This window comes from Euleptes europaea, chromosome 11, assembly GCF_029931775.1.
Source record: "Euleptes europaea isolate rEulEur1 chromosome 11, rEulEur1.hap1, whole genome shotgun sequence".
Lineage (NCBI taxonomy): Eukaryota > Metazoa > Chordata > Lepidosauria > Squamata > Sphaerodactylidae > Euleptes > Euleptes europaea.
The window spans coordinates 52,507,612-52,535,065 of record NC_079322.1 but is presented as its reverse complement, the minus strand read 5'-3'; the positions used below and the strand labels follow the sequence as shown (position 1 = coordinate 52,535,065).

The 27,454-nt window shown below is 43.8% G+C and overlaps 1 protein-coding gene across 2 annotated transcripts in view; it reads left to right on the top strand.

Annotated features, from left to right (window-relative positions):
• Positions 1–27,454, top strand: part of ANKIB1 (ankyrin repeat and IBR domain containing 1) — a 60,390-nt gene that overhangs the window by 7,648 nt on the left and 25,288 nt on the right. For both annotated transcript variants that reach the window (XM_056857614.1, XM_056857613.1), the window contains exons 2-8: positions 1,729–2,029; positions 4,928–5,110; positions 11,821–11,938; positions 14,540–14,748; positions 17,374–17,462; positions 20,454–20,598; positions 24,278–24,444. In XM_056857614.1, coding sequence (XP_056713592.1) covers positions 1,729–2,029; positions 4,928–5,110; positions 11,821–11,938; positions 14,540–14,748; positions 17,374–17,462; positions 20,454–20,598; positions 24,278–24,444 — 1,212 coding nt within the window. The remainder of the gene's footprint in view (positions 1–1,728; positions 2,030–4,927; positions 5,111–11,820; positions 11,939–14,539; positions 14,749–17,373; positions 17,463–20,453; positions 20,599–24,277; positions 24,445–27,454) is intronic.

Genomic DNA, 27,454 nt, shown 5'->3' with positions numbered 1-27,454 from the left:
TTCATTTGTATGGCATGATAAACTAGCTTGTTTAAAGACATTGGTTACTTTAGCACTGATAAGTAATATATGCCAGTTTTTTCATAAACTCTTATCTTCTGTCACACCTCAGCTGGGAGGTCATTCTCTATGCTACCATCTGTGTGGCCTCAAGTTATTATGCTACTCAACAATCTGTACTTTGTGAATTCTAGACATCACAACAAACCACAGTTAATATAAAATGTGTTTTACAAATCAGCCACAATCCCTAGTTTGAAATCTGGTTTGGTGCCAACTGAAGTCCTGCATTCAGACATTACAGCTAACCACAGCTTGATCACTGTTTATAAACCATGGTTTATGACATTGGAATAGAATCAGGAAGTGGTTACTATTCAACTGATTAATTAATTGTGGTTTAATTCTACATATTCTATCAACCTAATTAGATTGTTTTATCACAGCATTTGGTATAAATCAAATATATTTGAAATGTTACATATTTTATTGATCTTCTACAAAACGTTCTGACAGATTCAATATGGGATAGAAAAGGAACACTTTTATCAATAATTTTTTTTATTAAAAAGTTTAGCTGTTCCTTTAAGTGAAGCCATTTTGTCCAGGGTCAAATTCTCCCAGATTTTTATCATACAAATTTTGAATTGAAGGCTCCCCCCTCATTCTTCCTTGTCCTTTCCATGTGAAATTTTGCTACCACTAAGAGAACGTATGGTTCTGCCTGTCCAGGAGTAAACACCATTGAGCTAGGACTTACTTTAGCAGCTCTTTTCGTTTATAGAAGACATAGATCTTCAGATAGCTGGCCACATTTCTTAATCTTTTGTACTGGTAGTTATTGTTCATTGATTAACATCATCAGAGTCTCCTGTCCAACAATAGGAGCTTAGGATAATATAGCTGTACAAGCAGAGGACTTGCAAGAACTTACGGTTGGGCATCTCATTTTCCCTCCCCCACTATTTCCTCTTTCTCTTCCCTGAAAGCCTCCATAAGTCTCTTCTTGCTTCCTTCCCATCCACCAGACAGCCTTACCATTAACCACCCCCACCCACCCCCGGTCTTCAGCCTTACCTCCCCCTGGCATTCTCTACCTGTTGAGCAGTGCCAGCCACCAGGGCCCAGGTGTATGCTGGAGAAACTGAAAGGGATTGTGTGGGGTATCTAATTTTCCTCTATATCCCCTTCTCTACACTATTTCCTTCTTTCCTCTTCCTGGCAACCTTCATATCCTTCCTTTCCCTGCTTTGTTCTCTCCTTTCCACACACCAGCTAACCTACCTTTTATCTACCACCCATCTTGAGCTATATTTATTTATTTACTTACTTCATTTATACCCTGCCTATCTCCACAATGGGAGTCCAAAGCAGCTTGCACCATTCACCACTCTATTTTATCTTCACAACAGCCTTGTGAGGTAGCTTAGGCTGAGAGTGCATGGTGATTGTTTCAAGGTCACCGAGTGAGCTTTTGTGACAGATCCTAGTCTATAATCACTAAACCACACTGGCTTTTGTGGGGTGGCTGTTGTTGAATGGCAGCAATCACACTTAGAAAAGTCTAAGAACTTGTTTTAATATGACATTTTTGGAGAAGAACTTATTTCAGCCTTCAGATATTGTGCCACCACTTTCAACAAGCAATGGCATATAGACAAATATAGTCAGCATTAGTTTATATTCCACATATTAACATTAAATCACTACTTTACGTTTCCCATATAGGACGTTTCTTTTCGTTAGAGATGGAAACCCAAATAAACGGAATGTGCACAACGAGACATCTATGCACTTGCTTTGTATGGGACCTCAGATTATGATATCCGATGGAGCTCTTCAGCCTCGCTTGACTCGGCCCTTTGAGGACGATTTCAGAAGAGCAGATTGTTTGCAGATGATCTTGAAATGGAAGGGAGCAAAGCTTGACCAAGGAGAATATGAAAGAGCAGCTATTGACGCTGTTGATAACAAAAAAAATACTCCTTTGCACTATGCTGCTGCCTCAGGGATGAAGACCTGTGTAGAGGTAAACTTTAATAAAAATATGTGTAGAACTAACCTAAGGAGCATGTATCTGTCCTAAAAATATAAGACAGTCATAGTAGTAAAGAAGACCCACTCTAGCTAATAATGTTACTATTGAAAGGTATTTTGTATTGTATGTGAGAAAGAAAAGATGGAATAATAGCCATAGTGTTATGTTTGTATGTGTCATGAAAATATCCACACATCAAAGACTGGGGGCGGGGGGGGGCACTCTATGCATTTTGCTATGTTATCACTTCCTTTTGAGAGAGTTGCCTCTAACATTTATAAAGTGAAAACTCTTAAAGTCGAGAGTTGATAGTAAAGAAAATTGTAGTGTTTTTTTTAATTTACTGTGTGGTGTCTTCTGGTTGATCTAATCTTCATAATGGGGAAGTCCACAAAAATAGTCCCAAAATGCTTTGTTAAATGCAATAACCAATGGAGTTTTGTCTGGTTGACCATTCTGCCTGGAAGGGTACCTCCTAAGCACCAAGAGCACCCTGTGCTTGACAGCTTAACAGCTGATTTGCTTGCTGAAAGTAGGTTAACAAAGAGGTGCATTCAAGAAGCTATCTATCTGCAGTTTAATCTACTTAATTAAACATTTGATCCAAAACGTCCTGTTACATTCTTTTCAAGTGGTACAGCCAACTGGCCCATTTTGTTAGGCTTGTCTTGATTGTACTGGAAATTTGCAAACTGATGGGTTCAGTTCTATAGAGCTATACAGTCAGCTGCCTCTGATCCTTACCAGTGCATATTATCTTTTACCAGTGCATATTATCTTTTTATGCTAGAGTTTACTTGCAGGAAAGGGTGTGCAGGGAGCCTGACTTTCACTGTTCGTAGCAATACAGTGGAAGGGGGTACTCACTGGCAGAAGCTGTCGTACTGGAGCTTGCTGATTTAGACATAACATGCCCATGTTTTGGAGGATGAGGATGCTGCTGACTCATGTGCTCCCTCTTTTCCCCTTGATGGAATTTCCCTCCCTCATTTTCTCAGCAAACCGTGGTTTGTTGTTATATGTGAACTGGACAAACTGGTAAGTACAAACCATAGTTCACCTTATTTGTTTACAAGGCAAATTATGGTTTGCCAAGAAAGAGGAAATGAGGCTCAAGTATGGATATGGTTATGCCAGGATGCATGAGCTCAGTCCATAAGTTTGGCTTCAGCGCAGCTTTTGTAGCCCATCTCTTTGATCTTAGAAATGCTGTTGCCAGAATATCAGTTCATGGGGAAAGGCTGTTAATTAAATTGGGTTAAACCAGGCTTTTTAATCCTAGTTTAACCTTTAACAGTTCTTCGTGGATGACTGTGTACATTGTTCCACCAATTGAAATGTGTCTGTTTTATTGGATTTCTCAGAGGAATTCGAATCAGATAACTTTGCCTTGCTTCAGTGAAAACCTTTTTGCAGTCCTTGAATTAGCTATTTGTATGTGTCACTAAAATGAGCTATTTGTATGTTACTATGCACTTAAACAGGAACTTTCAAAGCTGGTGTTTTTCTTGTTGTCTTCTTTTTGTTCATAGTGGCAATGGTATTGGTTTACATGTTATTTTAAAGATAGAATCAATGCATGGTTTTTAGGAGGGAAAGGAATGATTGAGGGTAGCTTCCCCTAAAATTTAAGAGTTTGAGGGGAGAGATCAGGAAAGTAATTAATGAGCTCCCACTGCCCCAGTTCCGAAATTAAGCACAGATTACCAGTGCAGTTGAGAATTTGAAACAGCAGTCCCCAGTGTGATTTTTGGTGTTGCGTTTCCTGGCATACACTAGTTTCTTGAATCTTAAAGTGAAAACACTGGCTGTATCTTGAATGAAATAGGGGAAAGGGAGCTTCTCGCTCTGGGGGAGAGGGCATCTTAAGAGTGGGTGTTTCCTTTTCCTCTTGACTCGGGAGGCAGGAACCAAATTTGAACTTCCTGTCTCCTGTGGGAAACGCCCCTTCTTTTTCAGTCTTGTTCCTGCCTCACAATGGGAGAGCAGTGTATCCACAGCTCTCTGCCTAAGAGCTATAGAAATCTTTCTATTCTTATTCTATTCTCTCCTTATTCTATTCTAATTCTATTTTTAAAAAAAAAGAAATAGGGGAAAGGGAGCTTTGGGCCACTCCTTACCAGCTAACTGACTCATAAAATGCCGAAGTTCCTCCTCAGCAGGTGCATCAAATGCAGGTACTTTCAGCTTGGCCACAGTCACAGACTATCTTGGCAATTTCTCCCTGCGGTCATATAGGGAACGAATCCTCCTTTCCTGGGAAGCTGCAAAACAAAAGAGCAAAGAGTTGACCGTGTTCCCCATGGCAGCTGTTTTGTGGTGGTGCCAGTTATCTTTTCTCAGAATTTCATGGCTTTTATGCTTAAGTTACTTCAACAGCTTTTCTCTGTGAATGATAAAGAAACAAAATAATATATTTGTGTTGAATTCTTGGTATTACTTGTTTGTTTTTTCCAGTCTTTAGTCTGGAAAACCAATTTGTTCAAATATGTTCGTTTTCTTTCTGGTAGGCTACGGGGGGCTACATTTAAGTAATCTTGAACACATGAAGCTAACTTATACTGAATCAGACCCTTGGTCCATCAAAATCAGTATTGTCTACTCTGACTGGCAACGGCTCTCCAGGGTCTCAGGAAGGGGTCTTTCACATCACCTACTTGCCTTGTCCCTTTAACTGGATATGCTGGGGATTCAACCTGGGACCTTCTGCATGCCAAGCAGATGCTCTACCACTGAGCCACAGCCCCTCCCCTTTCTCATGCTTCTCTGGATGGCTTCCATCTTGGTTAGCATTCTTCTAGTTTGTGACAAATATGGATTAAAGGTGGACTTCCAAGGATGTATGTAGACAATTCCAGTAGATAAAGTATCTTTCTCTTTAACTTTCAGCTTCTAGTGAAACATGGTGGAGACTTGTTTGCTGAAAACGAAAATAAAGATACTCCTTGTGATTGTGCAGAGAAACAGCATCACAAAGAACTGGCACTCAATCTAGAATCCCAGATGGTGTTTTCACGAGATCCTGAAGCTGAAAGAATTGAAGCAGAATATGCTGCTTTAGACAAAAGAGAGGTGAAATACAACTTGTATCTGATTACTCTGGATTGGGCTATGCCTATCTAATCTGTTTGTCACAAAGAGTGTGCTAAGAATGTGTTTACACTTAAGCGCTTACATTTGATCTGTGTCTGTTGCAGAGGAAGAACACTGTCAGAAGTCTTTAAGGATTCAATCGGCTCTAGAATGTACACGTAGAAGGAAATAGCACTGAAAGTTTCTCTGCTTATCTGATAACAAGAGCTGAATGATCACATAGACCTAGCGTTATTATATCTAGTAAGCTAAGAAATAATAACTTGCAGAAAGCAGCAGCTCATAAAGTTCACTGCTTTAACTGTTTCAGTTCCAGATAAGGTACTGATTTGGCGCTGTGGGTTTTGGAACTTTGAAATGGTAGGTTCAATAGTCTATAGAAAATAAAATGAAGTCTTAAGCATTATTGTAGGTAAAATTTCAAGGATATAAAAGCAATTTCAGGGAACTTCAATATGTTATATAAAACAGCAAATATTGCAAACCCTGTCCTTATTATGAACCTGCCTTCTGTTGCTGTGTTTAACGTCATAAAACATATTAAAATATATTAATCTGAATATTTTATCACACCCCAGTCGAAGTAAGATTTTAAATTCTGACCTTTGATCCAGGCCTTCAATTGCAGTCATTAAAATGGTCTGCAGTTAGAATATGCGTGGTTGTAAATTTAGTGGCTGAATGGAGGGGCACTTCGCTGTTGCTTGGCCTCCCTTGGGATAGACATGAGCTGTGGCAGTGGGAAACTGGGGGGGGAGGGTGGACCCTCAGTTGGACCTCAGCCCAAGCACGATGCAGAATTGCCCAGCTGCCTCCTGCCCTCCCTTCTGTGGCTTCCACGAGTTAAGCTGGGAAAGGGAATTCATGAAGGTAAAGAGAGCATGGAAAGGAAGGCAGCATGGTATAGCCTGATCTCGGAAGCTAAGCAGGGTCAGCCCTGGTTAGTATTTGGATGGGCAACCTCCAAGGAACACCAGGGTTGCTACGCAGAGGAAGGCACTGGCAAACCCTCTCTGTTAGTCTCTTGCCTTGAAAACCCCATAAGAGGGGCCATAAGTCGGCTGCAGCTTGACAGCACTTTACGCACACACAAAGCCTGCTCCCGGACCTTAACTGTACCAGTTCTGGGAGGTGGTTAGCAAGTCATTGTCCCTCTGTTATGCATCTTCTAATATTAGGCTGCTATTACTAATCTACTTAACAGAATTTTTCAAAAGAATTAGATAGAAAAGGCATGTAAAGCAATTTAACCAGTTAGGAAGACTGCTGAATAAATTCTTAGTACTTATAATGGTATTGGAAAAGGCTGTATTGCTGCTTCCAGGAATATATTTTTTTTCCACCTTGACTTCTAAACTGGAGATTTATGGTAGGTAGAGAGCTTCCAAGAGATGTCATGCAATAATCATATTTCCAGGTTTTCTCCATCCACTGAATGCAGTTTCCCAAATCTGTTTTACTCTGATCTTTGTGGAGAGAATATTGTCCAAGCACGTTACACTCTGTCTGGAAGGAGCGGTGTTCATTTTCCTGCCTTGCAAATGTCCTGCCCCTTAGGGCACCATTTGCCCAGCATTTTTCCCCGGCACACCGCTGGAGGGCTTTTTGAGGATTTTTTTTTACATCAGTAACTGCTATAGTGATATGATGATCTGTTGCCCCTTATCTATTTCAAATTTGTATGTCATGGTTGTAGCGCTATACCGCATGCCTGAAGAAAAGAAAAAGGGGGGTTAAGTCAGCACAGCCGTCATTATGACCTCAGATCCACAGTGGAGTTGCTGCAGACCATGTGTGGAAGGAACAGGGAAAAAATAAAGTACACAAATGACTCCTGTGTGTGGAACCTCCATTGTCAACATGCAGGCTTTTGCATTTGCAGCAGCGATGAAAGGAACACAGAGAATCCCCATTGTGTGGAGGCAGCCTATAACAAGCATGGCCTGATTCCCTGAAAGCCTAGTGAATCTATTCTTAACAGAGAACAGTACACCGTACCAAAGTCTGGCTCCAGAGTTCTGTCAGCATTACAATAAAGCGTTAAAAACAAATTTTAGTTTTGAAGGGTATTAATCTTATTAAACTAATTAAAGACAAAGAAAGTTAGCTGTAACCTAATTAATATAAAATGCAATTATATCAACCTACTATATTTTGTGCTATATTTGATCATTTCACCTTCACTGCTGGTTTCCTGGTTCACTGCTTAGTCTTTAAATAGAAAATGCTAATCCTCATGTTCTAGACCTACGAAATAAAAGGCACCTTGATTTGACTGTTGTATGACTACAAGGTGACTTTAAATATAGTGCAACGACAGAGACACACAGTACGTATTTTTGCACAGACATGAAGCCTCTTAATATTGAGTCAGAGCATTAGAAAGATAGAGCTGGAAGGTACCCCAAGGGTCACCTAATCCAACCTCCTGAACAATGCAGGAAATTCACAGCTACATCCCACTCCCCCAGTCCTCCAGTGACCCTTGCTGTATGCCCAGAGGAAGGCAAAAACCTCCAAGATCCCTGGGCCTATCTGGCCTGGAGGAAAATTCCCTCCTGACCCCACAGTGGTGATCAGCATTACCCTGGGCATATGACCGTGTTGGCGAACCTATGGCACGCATGCCGGAACCGGCACGCCAAGCCCTCTCTGTGGGCACGGTCGGAGCCGTCACCAGTCCCTCGGATGCAGCCAGTCTCTCTCCTGATCAAGCACAGGATTGAGACCTCAGTCTGCCTTCCTCCTCGGCCTCCGCCCCTCTGGCGTTTAAGTAGGCCCCCATCCTCCTCCCAAGCCCCGCCCCCGAGTCCTTATTAGGACCAGGCGGCGCACTCCCATCCGCTTCCTGTGCGCGCCCTGCCGCCTCTCAGCTGGGTGGTGGCACCGGGGCTAGCTGGCTGCCCGGCTGGTGCGGGGGCGGCGTCTTCCCCACTTTCCTGCCAGCTCCTGTCCCTCCTGACTCGGGGTTCTCCTGTCTCCCCTCATTAGATGAGGTAGGTGGGGCCACGGCCCTCGTTCCCCCGTCCTCTTGGCCTATCAGCGGGGCGTCCCTGTTCCCCTCCGTGGTCAGCTCCTGAGGGGAAGATAAGTCGCTGTGGGAAGGGACCGCCGCCCGTCCCGCCCAAGTCTCTCGCCTCCCTCTCCCCCGTTCCCCATGTAGAGGTGGGTCCTCCCTGTCGGGGAGGGGTAGCCAGGTCTGAGCGAATCCCGGCAGGGTCCGTCTCGCGACACAGACTACCTCTGCCACCTAAGGAAGAATCAAACCGACTTACAGTCACTTTCCCTTCCCCTCCCCACAACATTTGCCCTGTGAGGTAGATGGGGCTGAGAGAGCTGTGACTAAGCCAAGTTCACCCAGCTTGCCTTATGTGGAGGAGTGGGGAATTAAACCCGGTTCTCCAGATTAGAGTCCACCGCTCCAAACCACCGCTGTTAACCACTACACCACGCTGGGGAAAGAAAGAATCTTGCCACGGTCTTGTCTTTTTATGTGTCCAGGCTCTCCTAGCAGTGTTCAGTGTAACTGTGTTAAGCTGCAGGGGCGGGGCCCAATAAGCAGTTGCAAAATGGTGCTTGTTCTGCCTAGCCAGCTGCCCTCCCTAAGCCTCCGAGAAAGTTGGTACTCAGGCCTCCCATCTTGGAAGGAACAGGTTACGTCTTCATCATGCTAATAATTTTCCATATCACACCTGGCCCTGTGGGCCACCTATGACTCTGTCCGGCTAGTGCAGGGTCCCCTTTCTCTCCCCCTCTCCCTCAGGCCACTGATCCCAAACGATTTCAGTGCCATTTGCAGCTGGGTTTAACTGTGTGAAATGGCACAATCCACTTGCTAAGGATTGTTAAAGTGGATTGAAAGTGCACTATTTGGCATGTGTGAAAGCGCCCTCAGTATGAATCACTGCACAGTTTATCCACTGACTGACTTCCTTCAGTTATTTCCCTATGCGTCATTGGCGGGGGGGGGGGGGAATTGGAAGTGTTCCGGATGCTCAAATCTGCGCCTTAATTCCAAATATATGGAGGCTTGGCCATTTATGCATAGTCAGTTTTGATGCTTACTCAAAGCTCTTTTTTAAAATGCAACTTTAAAACTGCCTATTCACGGTCTCGGAGCAAAAGAAGAAATTCCACACCTCCCACTCGCCTGCTTCTTTGCTCCTGTTTGCATAGCCATTAGCATGTGCATAGCTAACCCGCCGCTGTTATTTTGCATGGTTCCTTCAGGGGGATTCTTCAGGGGGAGTCTTCAGGTTAAATTGCCGTGTTGGCACTTCGCGATAAATAAGTGGGTTTTGGGTTGCAGTTTGGGCACTCTGTCTCTAAAAGGTTCCCCATCACTGGCATATGAGAAAGGGCAACAAAAGCTGAGCATTGGCTCTTCCCTTCCTGCCCTTTCTCTCACAATCTGCCTAAATTCCTATTGAGTCAGAATCAGCATTGTTCTCAGAAAGCCATCTAGCATCTGCTTAAAAACATCTAAAGAAGAAGAGCTCACCACCTCCTGAGGAAGCCTGTTCCACTGAGGAACTGCTCTAACTGTCAGGAAGTTTTTCTTAATGTTTAGCTGAAAACTCTTTTGATTTAATTTCAACCCTTTGGTTCTGGTCTGACCTTCTGGGGCAACAGAAAACAGCTCTGCTCCATTCTGTATTTGACAGCCCTTCAAGTACTTGAAGATGGCTATCTTAGCACCTCTCAACCCTCTCCTCTCCAGGCTAAACACCCAGCTCCTTCAACCTTTACTCATAAGACTTGGTCTCCAGACTCCTTACCTTCTTTGTTGCCCTCCTCTGGACACATTGATCCACCATGGTCAGTATTGTCTATTCCAACTGGGAGTATCTGTCCAGAATCTCAGGTAGAGGTCTACCTACTACCTGATACTTTCAACCGGAGCTGCCGAGGATTGAATATGGAAATTCCTGAATGCAAAAGAGACTACTATATTGTAATTATTGACATGAAGACATGCGTGAATATGCACAAATGAACAGTATAAGTAGGGCTTTCATACACTGTCTGGTCAGTATGCACAATATTCTCTTGAAATAATCTCTTCTACTTAGAAGGGATTTAGCTTTTGTGCTGAGCAAGGACCAGCTCTATTGTGAGACCAACTTTAGACAGTCAACAGTCAACTCAAGTGGAAAATATGGGGTGGGGGTGAGTTACAAGTTCCCCTCCTGCCTGGCTGTCTCCTCTTCCTCCACTGACTTTATCCAGGAGCTGGAATTAATAATTGTCCCATTTTGTATCTCCCAGCCTGAGTCTTTAAAAACAGCATGGCATACCCTATAGGACTTCCAGAACTGTCGTGAAATTCCTTCCTCTTGTGAGAGTGCAGCCATCTTTTTGTTTGCCAAAGCAACCATGGTAATTAGTAGGGATGCCAGGTGAATAGCAAAATGTGTTGAGCCAGCACAGTCCACAACCTTGCTCTTACAAATAAAGAAACCAGCAATGAAGTCTCTTCATACTAAGTATAGGCTGGAAAAGGTCTAGAGGTACTTTCTGACCCCTATAAAGTCAACCAATCTGACAACTTTCCCTTCATAAGAAGGAGGGATGAACAGTTATTTGGATGTAGGATCACCTCTGAGTGTAGGAAATATGCCTCTCTTTAAAGATAAATTTTGCAGGACTGGAAGGATCTCAAATTCAGATAAATGAAGAATTTCCTGTTCAGTCATTCACTCCTTACCACAAAGGAGAAGGAAAGGATCATACAAACCCAAAGCTCACTCTGTTCCAAGGAAAATTATGAGAGATAAGATATTTTCTAATGACATCTTGTGTAGTTTTTTAAACATTTTTTCAACATGTAAATTTTATGCAACCTAGCCAAGGAGAAGTACTTTAAAGTTCCATTGTTGTCAGCAGTATAGTTAATCAATTAATCATCTTTCCCATTCAAAATAATTAACTTTTTAAAGGAATTCACATAAGTTGTATTTATTTGCTTTCATTGCCTTGATACTAGGTTTAATAGACTCTATAGAAGTAGAAAATCCCTTTAAGTATAGTTGCAGTAAGTATAGTTGCAGTAAGGAACAGACCGTCATACCCATTTCACAGTAGAATAACGTGGGCGCAGAGTGTCTTTATTGTATTTCATATGGGTGTTTTCTTCCTCTTCCTCTCCCCCCAGTAGAGCTATGGTGAAACGGTCCATTGTTAATAGTGAGAAATAAAAGGGCTGCATTAATAATATGAGATAAACATGAGATTGGGGCCAATGGTGCAAAATAGGTTTTAAAAAATTATTGTTCAGAATAGAATTTTCCTACATGTTTCACCAAGAGGCTTCTTCAGGGGAATCTGTAGTTATTACAGTAGTCCTTCAAACAAGCATAAATTTGTGCCATTGGCCTCAGCCTTATTTTTATCTTCCACTGTAAACAGTGCCATGCTTGTGGGAGCAAGCTCTCCATTTCTGACAGCCGTTTTGTGCTCATTTGTGAAGAGCACACAGCCAGTTGTGTTGTAGTAGTTAGTAAGTAGGCTCTCGGAAATTCCATTTCTTGCATTCAGGCTTTTCTGTAAAACAGGATGTGGCTCTCCTCAGTTGATGTAAGTAAAATCGGTGGCCTACTGTTATCAGAAAGAGGTCTACCACTTCTTAAATGAGAGACATTTCTAGTATATGTCACATTGTTAATTTGACTTTTTGTTTCCTTTTGAAGCCACATGAAGGACTAAGACCTCAGGACCTACGGAGGCTCAAGGATATGCTGATTGTAGAATCTGCAGACATGCTTCAAGCCCCGCTGTTTACTGCAGAAGCTTTGCTTCGAGCACATGGTAATTTGGAACTAGATAGCATTCAAATTATTTTAGTAAATATTGACAAAATATGTAGCATTAATAGATTTTTCTAGCTGTGCCTTCCCCCAAAAAAGAAATAATTATTTATTGTAAATGCAATCCGCAAAAGTATAATATTTCATTTTGCATTTGCTGTTATTTCATATAGTCCTCTTGTTGCAAAGAATGGAATCCTTTTGCATTAGGTGGGTCTTACTGCATTTGCTGTTCTAATGATGTGCAAGAAAGGATAAGAAACTTCTGCTTAGAACCACAGTCCTAAAAATTAGCCACAAGGAATTGTACACAAGTTAGGTTAGTTAGCCTCTTGCCTACACTATCTGGATTATCTACCAAGCTATTCCTTGGATTTTAGCAGCATTACTGGTATGGAAAAACTTGTTATTTCCTCCTAGCATACTGTAATGTTGGAGCAAAGGCATGGAGTAAATGTAAGGTGGTGTATTGAAGAGCTTCACTAGGCATGGAAGTGAACTATCTGTACTGTCAAACTTAAGGCTCAGGAGCCCTATCAGAATATGGGCCCTCTCTTAACAGCACTCCAGACAGCCGGTGGGAGATGGGGGAGGTGGGGAGTTATGGTGGGAGTACACAAGATCAGTGTCCTTGGTGTGATGACATCACTTCCACCAGGACCAGCAAATTATCTCATCATGCCGTGGGGCAGGCAGGGTATAGCATTTACTCAAAACCATGGTTTAACCATAGGGTTTTGGGTGAATGCTAAAGTGTCATTTCTGGGTCACACTGGAAGAGACATTACCACATCAGGGACACTTATCGCACGTGCACCACTTTGCCTCCCATTTTCCTCCCACCGTCCAGTTGCGGGATGGCAGGTAGAGGTGGCGGGAGGTTTCCTGCCACTAGTAGTCAGTTGGCAACCCTAAGAGTGGAATTTGCTTTTGCCAATGTTTGTAAATGTCAAGGCCTGCCCTAGCCCAGCCTGCACCTGGGAAGAAGATTTCTCAGAAGACAAGGCACTCCCCATGCTCCCCACTACACCTGAGACTTCATGCACTCCAAAGGCTTCCTCCTCTCCATCAGCAGGCTCCCATTCAAGCTCCCTTGGAACCCCCTGAATGGACCTGTCCACCTTCTGTACCTCCAGAATGTCTCTCAGGAACAGAGAAGGCAAAGGACCAGAGCTGAAGCCTGGAACAGGTGGAGGAGTTCACACTGGGCAGTTTGGAACATCCCCCACTCCAGTCTCTCTCAGAAGGAAGATGCAGCTCTGCAGAACTTGGCAGGATCAGGGACCTAGCCCTGCCTTCAGGAGAGGGGGGGGACTCTTAATTCCCTGTTTAGTCCTGCAATTGTCCCAGCCTTTGCTGGTTCAACCACTTTGGTCTTGATTACAGCTTATTACTATGTAGCTCCAGTTCTCTAAGCTTTACCTGTCTCCTGGGGACATTCTTAGCCTTCAGCTCCTGTCTTCACCACTGGAACCTGCCCTTTCTTGTCTTCTTGTCTGCCAGTCTGTTTTCCTGCAACACTTGAGCCTTGTTGTTAGGTACAGAAGGGGACACAAAAGAAGAAATTGTGTAATGTGTGGCTGAGACCTTTGTTCAGTGATGAATGCCAGTGGGGGGTTTTGTGGGAGGGGTGTTGCTAAAGAATTATAAGTCTGGTCCCTTTGCCTCTACAGCTGGGGAACCTCCCCCCCCCCCCACCAACCTCATTAATATTTGGCACCCCTGAACTATATGATCTTTGGACCGGTTGGTTTATAGTTTTAGAGAATTAGTAACACATTTAAAAACGTATTAGTCTAAAAAGTGAATTCAGTTCATTAATCTCATGTGTATGCCCCTTCTTTTGCAGATTCTGAATAGTGATTAAACAAACTGAATTGGTATAGAGTTGTACAGTTGGAACGGGCTTTAAGCCCATCTAGTCCAACACCCCCACCCCATACAGGAAACCCAGAGCTAGATCATCCTGAGAAAGCTGTCCAGCTTCTGCTTGAAAACCTCCAGTAAGAAAGAGAGGCACTCCCCACCACCACAGGATAATTGATACCATTGTCCAACTGCCCTTATCACTAGGATTTCTATGAAATCAACTTTCCTGTAATTTTAGCTTATAAAAAGAAGAGTTGGTTTTTATATGCCGACTTTCTCTACCACTTAAGGGAGATTCAAACCGGTTTACAATCACCTTCCCTTCCCCTCAACAGACACCCTGTGAGGTAGGTGGGGCTGAGAGAGCTCTAACAGAGCTGTAACTTACCCAAGGTCCCCCAGCTGGCTGCTTCTGCTGCCAGGTAAGTTGGGAGTGGGGAATGATGGGGGGAGGAGGGGGAGGCTTGCATGGAGGTTAGGAGAGGGAAGGTGTTCAGGCCTGATCAAGACTGGGGTGATGAACATTGGCCTAAAAACAATCTTGGGCTTGATTTAGATAAAGCCCAAATTCGTTCATTTTATGTGTACCTGTGCCGAATCAGTCCCTGGCCTGTGAGAAGGAAATTTGCATATATAGTATAACTCGCTCTTGATGGTAACTGTAAATTGCCATGCTGTGTCTCCTTTCCAATTTCTACACCTTTTAACCATTTCTCCTCTGATTTTATTTAAGACTGGGACAGGGAGAAGTTACTTGAAGCTTGGATGTCTAATCCAGAAAATTGCTGCCAACGTTCAGGTGTTCTAATGCCAACTCCACCTCCAAGTGGATATAATGCTTGGGACACACTTCCTTCACCAAGAACTCCTCGGACTACTCGCTCTTCTATCACCTCACCAGATGAAATCAGCCTGACACCAGGAGACATTGAGACAACTATGGTACGTTTAGTCCTTGTGATGAACACACATGAACACACGAAGCTGCCTTCTACTGAATCAGACCCCTGGTCCATCAAAGTCAGTATTGTCTACTCCGACCGGCAGCAGCTCTCCAGGGTCTCAGGCAGAGGTCTTTCACATCACCTACTTGCCTAGTCGCTTTAACTGGAGATCCCGGGGACTGAACCTGGAACCTTCTGCATGCCAAGCAGATGCTCTACCACTGAGCCACAGCCCCTCCCCTAATTTCCTACCTATAATAAAAGACCACATAAGAGTAACTAAAAAGGTGCCTTTATGTTATGATTCAAGGTTGCAAAAAATATCTTAATGAATGTTTTTTTTCTGATTTCTGCAGTATGGTTTTCCTGCACATGTTTGATGTATAACTGCCATAAAACTATTTCTGAAAATAATCAAAGACTCAAGAAGCGATTGTCTTTGATGTACTACCTCACTTGTTTTTATTACTTTAGCATTTTGCCACAATGGGAGAAGGAAATTTTTACCTGCCAATTCATGTTCTTCAAATAATCAAGAGGGCATTCTGCCCATTATGCAGCAACATAGCACTCTATTACGTGGTGGGAGGTTCCATGCTTCTCTGCCTAGAATAAAAGTGCATGTGTTGTTAGCCCATTTGGCATTATTTTCTACCTTCTCTTTAAATGGCAGCACACCATTGTGCTGATTAAGATTAGCTTTTGACTTGGTTTATACCCGCCTGGAGACACAAGAAAATGGTTTCGTATCAAGAAGGGGTGAGATCAGAGAGGCTCTCACTCTCCTGGCATTCTGCTAACTATGCAAAATTGAGTTATTCAGGAGGGCATTCTTACACAGGAAATAAGGCTATACTATAATTGAATGGTTCAGAAAAAAATTATTTAAAGAAGGGAAAGGGACTGTGGACTATACCACTGTCTATATTACGTATGGTCTGTTGCTGTTGTATTAATCTATTATGTAATTTCTGCACCATTTAAGATGGCATGTTAATATTTATTATTTGTTTCAGCTTTGTACCAGATTTCCCCTTGGTTTCAGATTTCTGCAAGCCTAATATTATTAGACTGCTTACTGGAGGCCCCCTCCTGTTGATTGTATTGTGTGATCTACCCTGAGTCTCAGTGAGGAAGGCGGACCATAAATAACATAAATTTTAAAAGGCACAGAAATTATGTAGTGTATTTGTAGACTTGTAGAGAATTGTAGGCCGTGACCTGGATAGCCCCAGCTAGCCTGATCTCGTCACATCTCAGAAACCCTGGTTAGCATTTGTAAGGGCAACCTCCAAGGAATACCAGGGTTGTGACACGGAGACATTCAATGGCAAACCACCTCTTGCCTTAAAAGCTCCCACCAGGGGTCGCCATAAGTCAGCTGTGACTTGACATCACACACACACACACACACACACAAACACACACACACACAGAATTGCAGATTTTTCACTTCTACTGTATCTGTTTCCTTAATCACACTTACATTCTCTTCACTGGACTTCATGTTGTTTCTCAGTGCTTAAGAAACACTGTTCGCTTTGTTTACATATTAAAGGGTCAACCCACTAAATTTCTGATAAATTACAAGGAACTTTACTGTTTGGATTGTTTGCGCCAGTCCCTAAAATCAGCGTAACATTCAAATGCAAAAAATCTTTTCATTTCTAGTAAAACTCATGAAAAACACCTTTTCTGTTTGGTAAGTTGCAGCTGTAACATTGTAGAGTTTGTGCTCAGTGGCAAAAGTATTTCTCTAAAAATACGGAGTTTGTAACTGTTTCCGTATGATTTTGGTAGCTCCAAGGAAAGGGGTGTGTGATCTCTACCAAGTGTTAAAGAATGAAAATTGGAACCTGTGTGTATTTTCTTCCCTCCACTGACTTTAGAAATGTTGTGTCAAATAAGCTTATGCCTGTTTAACTAAGGAGCCAAGTGATCTCTCTCAACAGTTACTAACACCTGTCGGTAGAACAGCACACGTACATTTTTGTGATAAACTTTGCATATAGTTATATGAGGTTTTCCTCATTCCTGTTACCTTGTCACCTGCCAAGTTTAAAAATGAAACCTCCCTGACAGTCTGACTTGACCATTTCCTTATAAGAGTGGAATAAAACAGTTTATGTGTAGTGAGTTATTATCAGCCTCTCATGTGCCATCTTCAGACATACCAACGAAGGGTTTTTCAGTTTCTCGGTTTCCTAGGCTGGGTGAAAATACATCTATATACATTTTAACACCTGGGAGGGAAATAAAAAGAAAAAGGAGCCGCTCAGTTAAAAGAAAAAGGAAGTATGGAATTGTAATGGGCGGCATACTGCATTTCTCTATTTGCTGAACTTTCTCCAGAACTATCTCTTTTCTGTCTTACTATCTTACTATCTTAATATGATAAGAAAAGCCGTTTGATTTTCAATATGTAAGACAAAATGTGTACTTGTGGAACTATCTTTTGGAATCTGTCAGAAATAATGACGAAAAATTTGACACATGAATTCAAAAGGATGGTAGAAACTAGAAAGAGCAGGTCTAGTGTGTCAAAGGAAAATTAGTTGTACCTCAGGAATTCTTTACATAGCATGCAATTATTAATTTTCTTACCTACTGTCTTTATCCACAGTGTGAAATCTGTATGTGTAATATTTCTGTATTTGAAGACCCAGTGGATATGCCTTGCGGACATGAATTTTGTAGAATATGCTGGGAGGCGTAAGTATAGATTTTAAATGCTTTTAAACAAAAAAAGACTAAAAATGATTTAGCTTGATTTGTGGCTTGTTTCTGCAGAGACTTAGGATTCTGTTATAAAGGCAGTTTTATTTCCTCTCTAACTAGTGCCATCTAAAGCAGTTGGAAGGATGTAATTCTGCTTAGGATGCCACTCTACACACTTGTTCTCACAGAAGGTCCCAAAATGGAAACACAAAATGTTTATCCTAAGCTTCTATCTGTGAACTAGTAAAGAGGCTAAATTAAACTATGGTTTATGGAATGTTAGCTGTTCATAGGGTAAGTAGAGAATATAGAGGGTACAGTACTCATTCTCCTCTGAGGCTCCAGGCGTCTTGAAAATAGGGAAAATAGCCTGGAGCAGCCCAGTTTCCTTCTGCCTTCGTATGGGGAAAGTAGGTTTCTGACGCAGCTCCGTGCTCAGTCAGGATAGCTTAGTCTTTATTCCTTTCCTTTCTGTCCTAAAAATTTCTAATTCTATTCTATCTAAGTCCCTTCTGTTTCTCTACCCTCCCAACCTCCCCCGTGTGTGTCTCTCACCCTCGGCTGTGTTTTTCTGTGAGCTGAGGGGATCGGGGGGGGGGGCATCCAAGATGGCGGACACCATTAATCCTCTGGAAGACGATCTGCTCTCGGTCGAAGATTACTAGCTAGTACTGGTACAATCGGCCAGAAACCTTCCCGATTCTCCCAACGGCCGCAATAGCGAGCCCTTAGGGAATGAAACAGAGGACGCGCAGGAAAGCGTGGAGGCTGAGCCGCATCAGTTGGCGCCTAAAAAGGCGCGAAAGACCGCTCCAGCAAGACATGGAAACGGGAGGAAGAGGCGCGGCTCCAAGCCTGCAGGCACTTCAAAAGCGATCGGCCACAAAGTGAAAGGGGGAAAAAAGCCTCATTCTCCCCCTGCAACCGCAGTGCAGAGAGCACCCGCGACTAGTCAAGCGGCTGTCTCCCCGTTTCCAGTGGACGCCCCCTCTCAAGAAATCAATCTACCTTCCTTTTGTCCAAAGCCCTCCTACGCCAAAGAACGCGCCTGGCACTCCCTAGATCTTAGGAGAGCGCTTAAAATATTTATCCGTAGGACAGCAGAATTCAGGGGATCGGATTACTTGTTTATAGGCATTTCCAATCCCACTAGAGCAAACGCAGCAGCGATCAGCTACACCCTCAGACTCTGCATCGTTGAGGCCTATAAGGCCGCCGGCTCTCCTGTTCCGGAGGGCATAACCGCTCACTCCCTTCGTAGCGCAGCAACCACGGCTGCCTTTAACAAACAGGCTCCACTAGAAGAGATTTGTAGGGCAGCAACCTGGTCCACGGTCTCAACCTTTATTAAGCATTACAAGATCAATACATGGTCTTCCGCACAAGCATCCTTCGGACGAAGGGTGTTACAACAGGTTGTCTAGGAAGTTCCTTATCCCACCCTTTTGGGAGTTCTTGAAGGTCCCATTGCTCAAGACGCCTGGGGCCTCAGAGGAGAACGGAGCCTTGGATACTTACTGTGAAGGCTCCTTCTCTCCTGAGGCGAAGGGCGTCTTGCCCACCCGTAGTCTTAAACGAACGTTAAGGGAAACTTCATTCAACATAAGGTACAAACCAAAAGAAGTAGTAGTAACTTCTATAATAACTAGGTTGTTAGGTTTATATATTCTCTTGCGGGATGGCGGGGCTCTTCGCCTTTCTATCCCTCATGTACTGTTGTCGTTATCTATACGTCCTGTTCAGGTTAATTATGTTATCAGTTTTCGGTTATAATTCCTGTCCAATAAGCTAGGTTAGTCGGGAACTGGGCTGCTCCAGGCTATTTTCCCGCCAGGAAGACAGGAAGTTTGATTTTAGTCCTGCCTTCCCCGGATGGATCAAGGAAAATAACCCATTGCTCAAGACGCCCTTCGCCTCAGGAGAGAAGGAGCCTTCACAGTAAGTATCCAAGGCTCCGTTCTCCTACAGTAATGAGAGTGGTCGGGAACCCACTGCATCTTATAAAAGCTTTCATAAAACAGAAGTCTGAGGCGAAAATACAGAATTTTTGCTACTATAGACACTAAGTATTGTCTAGTTTCTGGCTTTGCCCACATTGGCACAGTTGTATCATCCAGATAGGCAGGATTTCTGCCAAGGAAATGAATGGGACTTCTGCATCAAACTGCTTCCACTGCCGGACATTTTTCTGCAGAAACACCTCCTGCTTTAGCACAGCACTGCTTCAACTACCATCTTACAGTCTCTACTGTGGTATTATTTTCCCGCCAGCTCACCCTGAGTTGCCAAAGTGTAGTTCCTACCACAACTTTCCATAAGTGAACCTAGCTATGTAAGGGTATCAATCAATCAAGTTTTATTTTGATACAATATCAGCTCTGAATAAAAATCAAAGTTGGGTTTAAAATAATAAAAGTTGATGATTCTGGGAAGGATGATTTGAAGAGGAGGAGGAAAGATCTTCTGTGGGGAAGGGTTTTCAATTAGCCGTTTATGAATCCCACTAGACCGGAGGCAAAATTTGGCTACTTGAATGGTTACCGTATCTCCCGAGAGGAGTCTGCTAAGAGAAGGGAAACTTTAGCTTCTTCCGATCTCCAGGAAAGGATGGCAATATGGGGAGAATGTAAGGGTAACAAGGTGCTTTTTGACTCTTAAACAAACCAGTAAAAAAACTATTGTCCATTTATTCCTTGGATAATTTTAAGATTGTTCTTAGAAATTTTTGATGATCCGACATATGCCCACATGCTTGGTAACTTGCTGTCTTCAGGTCTGGTGGGCTGTCTTCTAGGGATGCATGCTGAGAACATTTGCCCTTCTTGTGGACGCTCTCTGTAGTAAAGTCTTGTAGTGCTTTGTATGGTAAATATACTTTCTCCAAGCAGCTTACTTGTGGAGTCAATACATTAATATGTTGATTTTTTCCTCCATGATTCTGTGAAGTTAATATTTCCTTTTCCAATACTGATGCACATTTAACAGGTTTTTGAATATGAAAATTCAAGAGGGTGAAGCCCACAATATATTTTGTCCAGCATATGATTGCTTCCAGCTTGTTCCAGTGGAGATCATAGAAAGTGTGGTTTCCAAGGAGATGGATAAGCGTTACCTACAATTTGACATTAAGGTAAACATCAGATTGTCAGCACAAGGCTAAAGCATATGTGTGTTGATTATTCAAACTCTTAGAAAGGCCCTTTTAGAAAAACTAATTTATAAAAATATTTTAAGAAATACTAAATCTGAATTCAGTTACCGTATTTTCCGGCGTATAAGACGACTGGGCGTATAAGACGACCCGTATAAGACTACCCCTATTCCAACGCACTCCAAATAAAAATTAAAAATAACCTCCTGCTCCGCTTCCCCTTCCCCGGAAGGACGGGGGGTGGGAGGGGACGGGAAGGGCTTTCCCCGCGCGGCTGCTTGGACCGGGATGGGGGGGGGAGAGGCACAAAGGCAGGCGCGGCAGCCGTCACGGGGACGGAGGAGGGGGGTTCCTGCGGCGCCCATGCGGGGAGGGGGGATTCTCCTTCCTTTTCCTCCCTAGCTTCTGAAGCAGGGGTCCTCAAAGGGCTTTTTTCCAGCCCGGGAACCGAAAAAGCCAGTCCCCCTTGCCCCCCTCCCCAGAGCTTTTCTGGGCTTCCTGGCCGCATGCGCCCAGCCGGAAGCCTCCCTCCCGCCCCAGTCGCCCCCTTCCCTGCTCCCTCCCCGGCCCCAAACCCCCTTTTCTGGGCGAGCGAGGCATCTTGCCGCCTCGCATGCCACCCAGTCGCCTCCTTCGCCCTCTCCCTCCCACCCTCCCCGGCCCCAAACCCCCTTTTCTGGGCGAGCGAGGCATCTTGCCGCCTTGCATGCCACCCAGTCGCCTCCTTCGCCCTCTCCCTCCCACCCTCCCCGGCCCCAAACCCCCTTTCCTGGGCGCATGAGACGTCTTGCCGCCTTGCACACCGCCCAGTCGCCCCCTTCGCCCTCTCCCTTCCAGGCCCGAAATCCCCTTTCCTGGGCCCGGTCGCCCCCTTCTCTTCCGCAGCACGCCCCACCGGGAGACTTCTCCCATTGCCTAGCTTTGTGGCTGGGCCTGGCCTCCTCGAGCTCCATGTAGAGGCGCCTGGTCCTTCGGGGCCCTCCACGATGCAGCCCAACATGGCCCTGGCATTCCTGTTTTGGCTGCAGTCGGGCAGCGTTCTCACGGCTTGGGGCTCTCTCTCCTCCCGGGGGTATCCTTGTGGCCTGGAGGTAATTGTAAGGGCCCCTTGGCGGGGGGGGGGGTGCTGGGCATATCTCCAGGGAGAAGAAGAAAAAGACTTGTGGCCATTGATGCACGGGAGGTTTTGCCTTGGATTTGCCGCTCTCCAAATGCACATTTTCCCCATCCGAATTCTCAGAACTCAAAAGTAAGCTCCCCCACCCCAGGGCAGAGTTTGGAGAATTCGGATGGGGAAAATGTACATCTGGAGAGCGGCAAATCCAAGGCAAAACCTCCCGTGCATAAATGGCCTTGGTTTTTACATGCCGACTTTCTCTACCACTAAAGGGAGACTCAAATTGCCTTACAATCCCCTTCCCATACCCTCCCACAACAGACGCCCTGTGAGGCAGGTGGGGCTGAGAGAGCTCTAACAGAGCTGTAACTTGCCCAAGGTCAGCCAGCTGGCTTCGTGTGTAGGGGTGGGGAAACCAACCTCCGCTTTTCACGAGGAGTAGTGGGGAATCAAACCCGGTTCTCTAGATCAGAGTCCCTGCTCCAAACCGCCACTCTTAACCACTACATTTGTAAGGCACAGGCACTTGCCGCAGATTCCAGCCTCTTTATTCCCCATTAACTCGCCTCTGTGCGTGCGTGTGGAGAGGGCAAGGGAGGCTGGGGCAGGGGCGAGGCTGCGTCTGCCGCAGAGCGAAGGGGGAAGTTCCGGGCTCGGGAGGAGGATGCTTTTCAGGAGAGCCCCCTCGCGCCGCTTCCTCCTCCTCCTCTCTTGCACACGCGGGGAATTTGTTCATATTTTTTTCAAACTATAGTCCGGCCCCCAACAGTATTTGAGGGGCAGTGAACTGGCCCCCTGTTAAAAAAGTTCTGGAGCCTTCAGGAGAGGCGCTTCGTGGCTTAACGGCCCCTTCTCCCCCCCCCCCCCCGCTCTTGGGATCTTGCACGTGGCAAATGGAGGAGAGGGAGAGAAAGCAGAACGCCCCTCTTCGCCATTCAAAGTGGCTTAGTGGCAGGGGACGGTCTGCTGATCGCCAGGCTGGAGCATGGCGCGGCTGCAGTTGCGACGCTGGAGCGGGTGGGCAGGAGCCAGGAGGCGGAGGACGCAGGGAGAGCGGCTGCCCCAGCCCCGGCCAGCCAGCCGCCTGCCTGCCTTGCGCTGCCGCCGGAGCGCTTCCGAGCGCTTCCCTCCGTGCGCCCCGGCGCACCTGGCTCCGACTCCCAGCCGGGCAGCGACCGCCCTCGCCGGGCTCGCCTCCCCTCCCTCCTCCGGCGGACATGGACATTCTCCAGTCCGGCTCGGAATTCAGCACCCGCCCTTATATACCCAGCGTATAAGACGGCCCCCAACTTTTGAGGAGATTTCCCTGGGTTAAAAAGTCGTCTTATACGCCGGAAAATACGGTAACTTATTTTAGAATTTGTAACCCACTTTCCCTGACAATTGTTGCACACATGACAACTATGGTGGCTGCTGTGCTAGAAGAAAAATCGTATTATTGATGGGCCATCATTTAAATACTGTATTATCTTGTTAACCAAATGCATCCTTCATTAAATTCACCCCACAAGCTTTATTATGCATTCTGTTTCGTGTTTTTACTTTTTTATCCTGATCTAGAAGTTCTTTCGCATACACAAAAAATGCAGTGCTTTCATAGGGCTAGTTCAAGCCCCTTGTGTGAGCAAAAGCAGCTCTTTAAATTTCAGCCATATCTAATCGTTGTGCTTTCTCAGGTTCCATGAAAAGATTCATTTGTAATGTTGTCTTCATTTCCACCTCCTTCAACACCTCAATGACGTTGTCTTTGACTATTGCATATAGTTATTAAAATTTAATTCTCCTATGAGTATTCCACTCCAGTTGAGGACTAGGTGTATTAATTATCATATCTACCTTAATTTCCCAATCATCCTTTGGTGTAATTTTTCATGGGGGAGTTAGACCATGACAAGGAACCAGTGCCTCCTTCAAGTGAACTTTACTGGATGTTAACAGAAGGCCAGAAGCATCTGAGTTCCCCACATCTATTAAGAACATAAGAAAGGCCATGCTGGATCAGACCAAGGTCCATCAACTCCAGCAGTCTGTTCACACAGTGGCCAACCAGGTGCCTCTAGGAAGCCCACAAACAAGACAACTGCAGCAGCATTGTCCTGCCTGTGTTCCAAAGCGCCTAATATAAGAGGCATGCTCCTCTGATCCTGGAGAGAGTAGGTATGCATCATGACTAGTATCCATTGTTACTAGTAGCCATGAATACCCCTCTCCTCCATGAACATGTCCACTCCCCTCTTAAAGCCTTCCACGTTGGCAGCCATCACCACATCCTGGGGCAGGGAGTCCCACAATTTAACTGTGCATTGTGTGAAGAAATATTTCCTTTTTCTGTTTATCTGTTTACTTTTTGTATAAAATGGCATGCATGTTCCAAATATGTTCTGTATAGCAAATAAATATAGTTGATGTGAAATAAATGTATAGCTATTTTAGGTCCCCACATGTTTATATACTACCAAAATTTACATCCAAGCTTCGTGTTGACGAGAGGGGTCTTATCCAAAATAGTAACTAATATCCAGTTCCCTTTCCCCCTCCAAGGCCTTTGTTGAAAATAATCCTTCTATTAAATGGTGTCCTACACCAGGCTGTGAAAGAGCAGTCAGGCTAACAAGACAGGGGTCAAATACTTCAGGTTCAGAAGGACTTAGTTTCCCCTTGCTGAGAGCCCCTGCTGTGGATTGTGGGAAAGGGCATCTGTTCTGCTGGTAAGTGCACCTTATTTCTACTTACCTTTAAAAAAAATGGCTGGTCTTTGAAATACCTCATAACTAATATGCTAGACACATTGGTTCAAGTATTAACATTAACTTCTGAGTGAACTGACTTAGTAAATAATTCAATGTTTATTTATAAATAAATCCTTATATTATAGTATGAAATCCTATTTTGAATTTTTTTGTTTCTTATTCGTGTTTTGCCTACTATTCAAACACTTGATTTTAGTCAAGATTGCATTGCTTGAAGCGTAGATTTCAAAACCTGAATAATGGGCCAGTTTCTCTTATTTGTGTCAGGACTTTTTAGGCGTGGTTATTTTATGCAGTCATAAAAAATACAACAAATCATTATAATGTATACATAATGTTCTAAAACACACCTTCTTGTATAAGCTTCATTGCAATATGGCAATGGGTTTTGGAGTAGGACATGCACATTAATTTGCACCTGACACTGTTCTTGCTTTATTATTTAAATTTTTTCATTATATTGTTCCCACAAAAGGAGGCAGAAATGGATTCAGGAAATCTGGAAAATCAAGTAATGTTGGGGAAGAAGCAGGACTAGTGACAATTTTCTAGTGACAATTCGTGAATGGGCATTTCTTGCTTGTGATACCATTCCATAGATGCATGCTAGACTGGGATATTTAGGATACTGTCTCTTCTGAAATAATCTTTCCATGCATTTTTCGGACAGTATCTGGATTAGATCCAAAGATGCCATTCCACAGGCGTAACTGCAGTTACGCCTGTGGAATGGCACTTCCACTGGCAAAGAAGGGTGATTTTTGCCAATTCTCCATCCAACTACAGACTTGCACCCTCCCATGTTGTTCCTAGACACACACACACACCCAAGCAAAGGTTTGGGAAAGTCAGTAGGCTGATGATGGAAGGAGAAGGCAGGGAAGTCCTACTCTGCAATTGGTGCTTAGAATCGAACCCTGTATAAGTTATAAACCTTGAGGACATACATGTGAAATTGAATTTCATACTGACACAAATTCAAAGATGAGCAAAGAGTACTCTGTGCTCCCCCTCCCCGATGTAATAAAATGTAATTTCCTTTTACATTTTCCTGTGTAGTTCTGGCTGTTTTTTAAATGTGAAGAAGATAAAGCTGTTGTTTTATGCTATATGAAACTCTCACAAAAACGCTATCATTTGATCCAGAGACAGGGTCTTGCATTCCTGTTTAATACCTGTTTAATAAGATTCTTACATGAAGTTATATTTCTGAAATGGTGCTAATTTTAGTTGTTTTGCTTTTGGTATGTTGGATGTGTGGCAGATGTCTACAGCTATTCTGCTGTATTTCCCGTAAAAAGAGTGAGTCATGACCAATCTGGAAATTATATTGACACATCTACACCCAGGCACCATCTGGATACAACATATCTTCTGTTTCAGGAATTAGATTGCTTCTAAAAAAACAGGAGTGATATTGTGAGAAGCATGTGAAGAACCTGCAAGTTTTTCTAAGCAAAATTATTTTAAATCTGATAAAGGTCTATTATCTAGTTAAAAACAAAAGGGAAGTAGGGATCCCATATTCTCTGATTGATTACCTACAATCCATCAGAAAACACTGTTTTGTTGAGTGGAATTTACTATAGCTATTAAAAGTAGGAACAGGTGTTTTCTGTATCTTTACAAACTACCTAGGACCTGGGGCTTTTGAATGTAATAATAGTACGTACAGTGAAGCCCTTTCAAATACTGCATTCCATTGCTTATCTTGAAAGTTGACAGCTGGTGTGATGTAGTGTTTAGGATAGTAGACTAGGATGATAGAAACAGATCCAAATCTTTACTCAGTCATGAATCTCCCTGGATGACCTTGACCCAGTTGCTTTGTCAGCCTAAGCTATTTAACAGAATTATTGGGAGAATAAAATGGGGAAAGGAAGAACTGTGTATTCTACTGTAACGTACTTGGAGGGAAGGGTAGGATAAAGGCGTCATACATAGATAGGGAAGTTGACGATATGGATCACGTGTAGTTATATTATAGAAAGCCTGCCTCCCATCTGATATGAAGACTAGTTCTCTGCCATAGGGAGGCTGACTAAAGATGCCTACTCCTAGCCATTGCCACATCCTCTACTTTCTGAGATTAGGTCTTCATCCATAAATTTCTACACTAGTTCTTTTAGTTGCCTACGAGGCCTCTTCTGCTGGCTTCTCGTTGCTATTCAAGTGCTTCCTCCTGTGCCAGAACAGACCTTGTGAGATAATCACTCCTCTTCTAAAACTAGTATTGACCAGGAAGGTGTAGTTTGGGTAATGGATATGGAACTCTGTTAGGATCGTCTACCATTAGAACAGCGACCTTCTCAGGTGTTTCTGGAAAACATAGACATGCATAATACTGTCAGGTCTTACTGTGGCTGGTCTGAACACACATGCCTTAGGCACACATCTGTATGCATAGGATTTTTTTCCAGTTAGGTCCTGCCTTCCTCCTCGAATCTAGCCGTTCAACTGCAGACCAACATGGCTACCCTCTGAAACTAATTTAGCTGAGAATGTTTATTTAAGCTTTAGTTTTTGAAGATTATCTTAGCAGGATGTTAATGCAACAGGATCCTTTGTGTCTAAATATACCTTGATTAATTACTGTGGGATTCTAGATCAATTGTGTGGTCCTGATTAATGGTTTAGGGGCTTAGTAAACTGAGAAGCTTCTTTCTCTCTGAGGCTTCCATTGTTTCCAGTGAGCATGATGATATTATGCAGAATGATGTGTGATCCTTTCCTTGCCTGGGTGTGCATTATAGATGGCTCTGGGTGTCCTGATGGAGGAAAGCCTGTCTCAGTTGCCAAGATTGGGGGAGGGATGCTAGCAAAATAGAACTTTATTGCATCAATCTCTAAAGCAGGAAACGTAGCTACAATGGATAAGACTTGTGAACCCTGACTCATTGTAGCTGGCCTGCATTCTTATGTACGTCAGACATACAGAATGCTCTAAATATAAATCAGTATTCAGCTG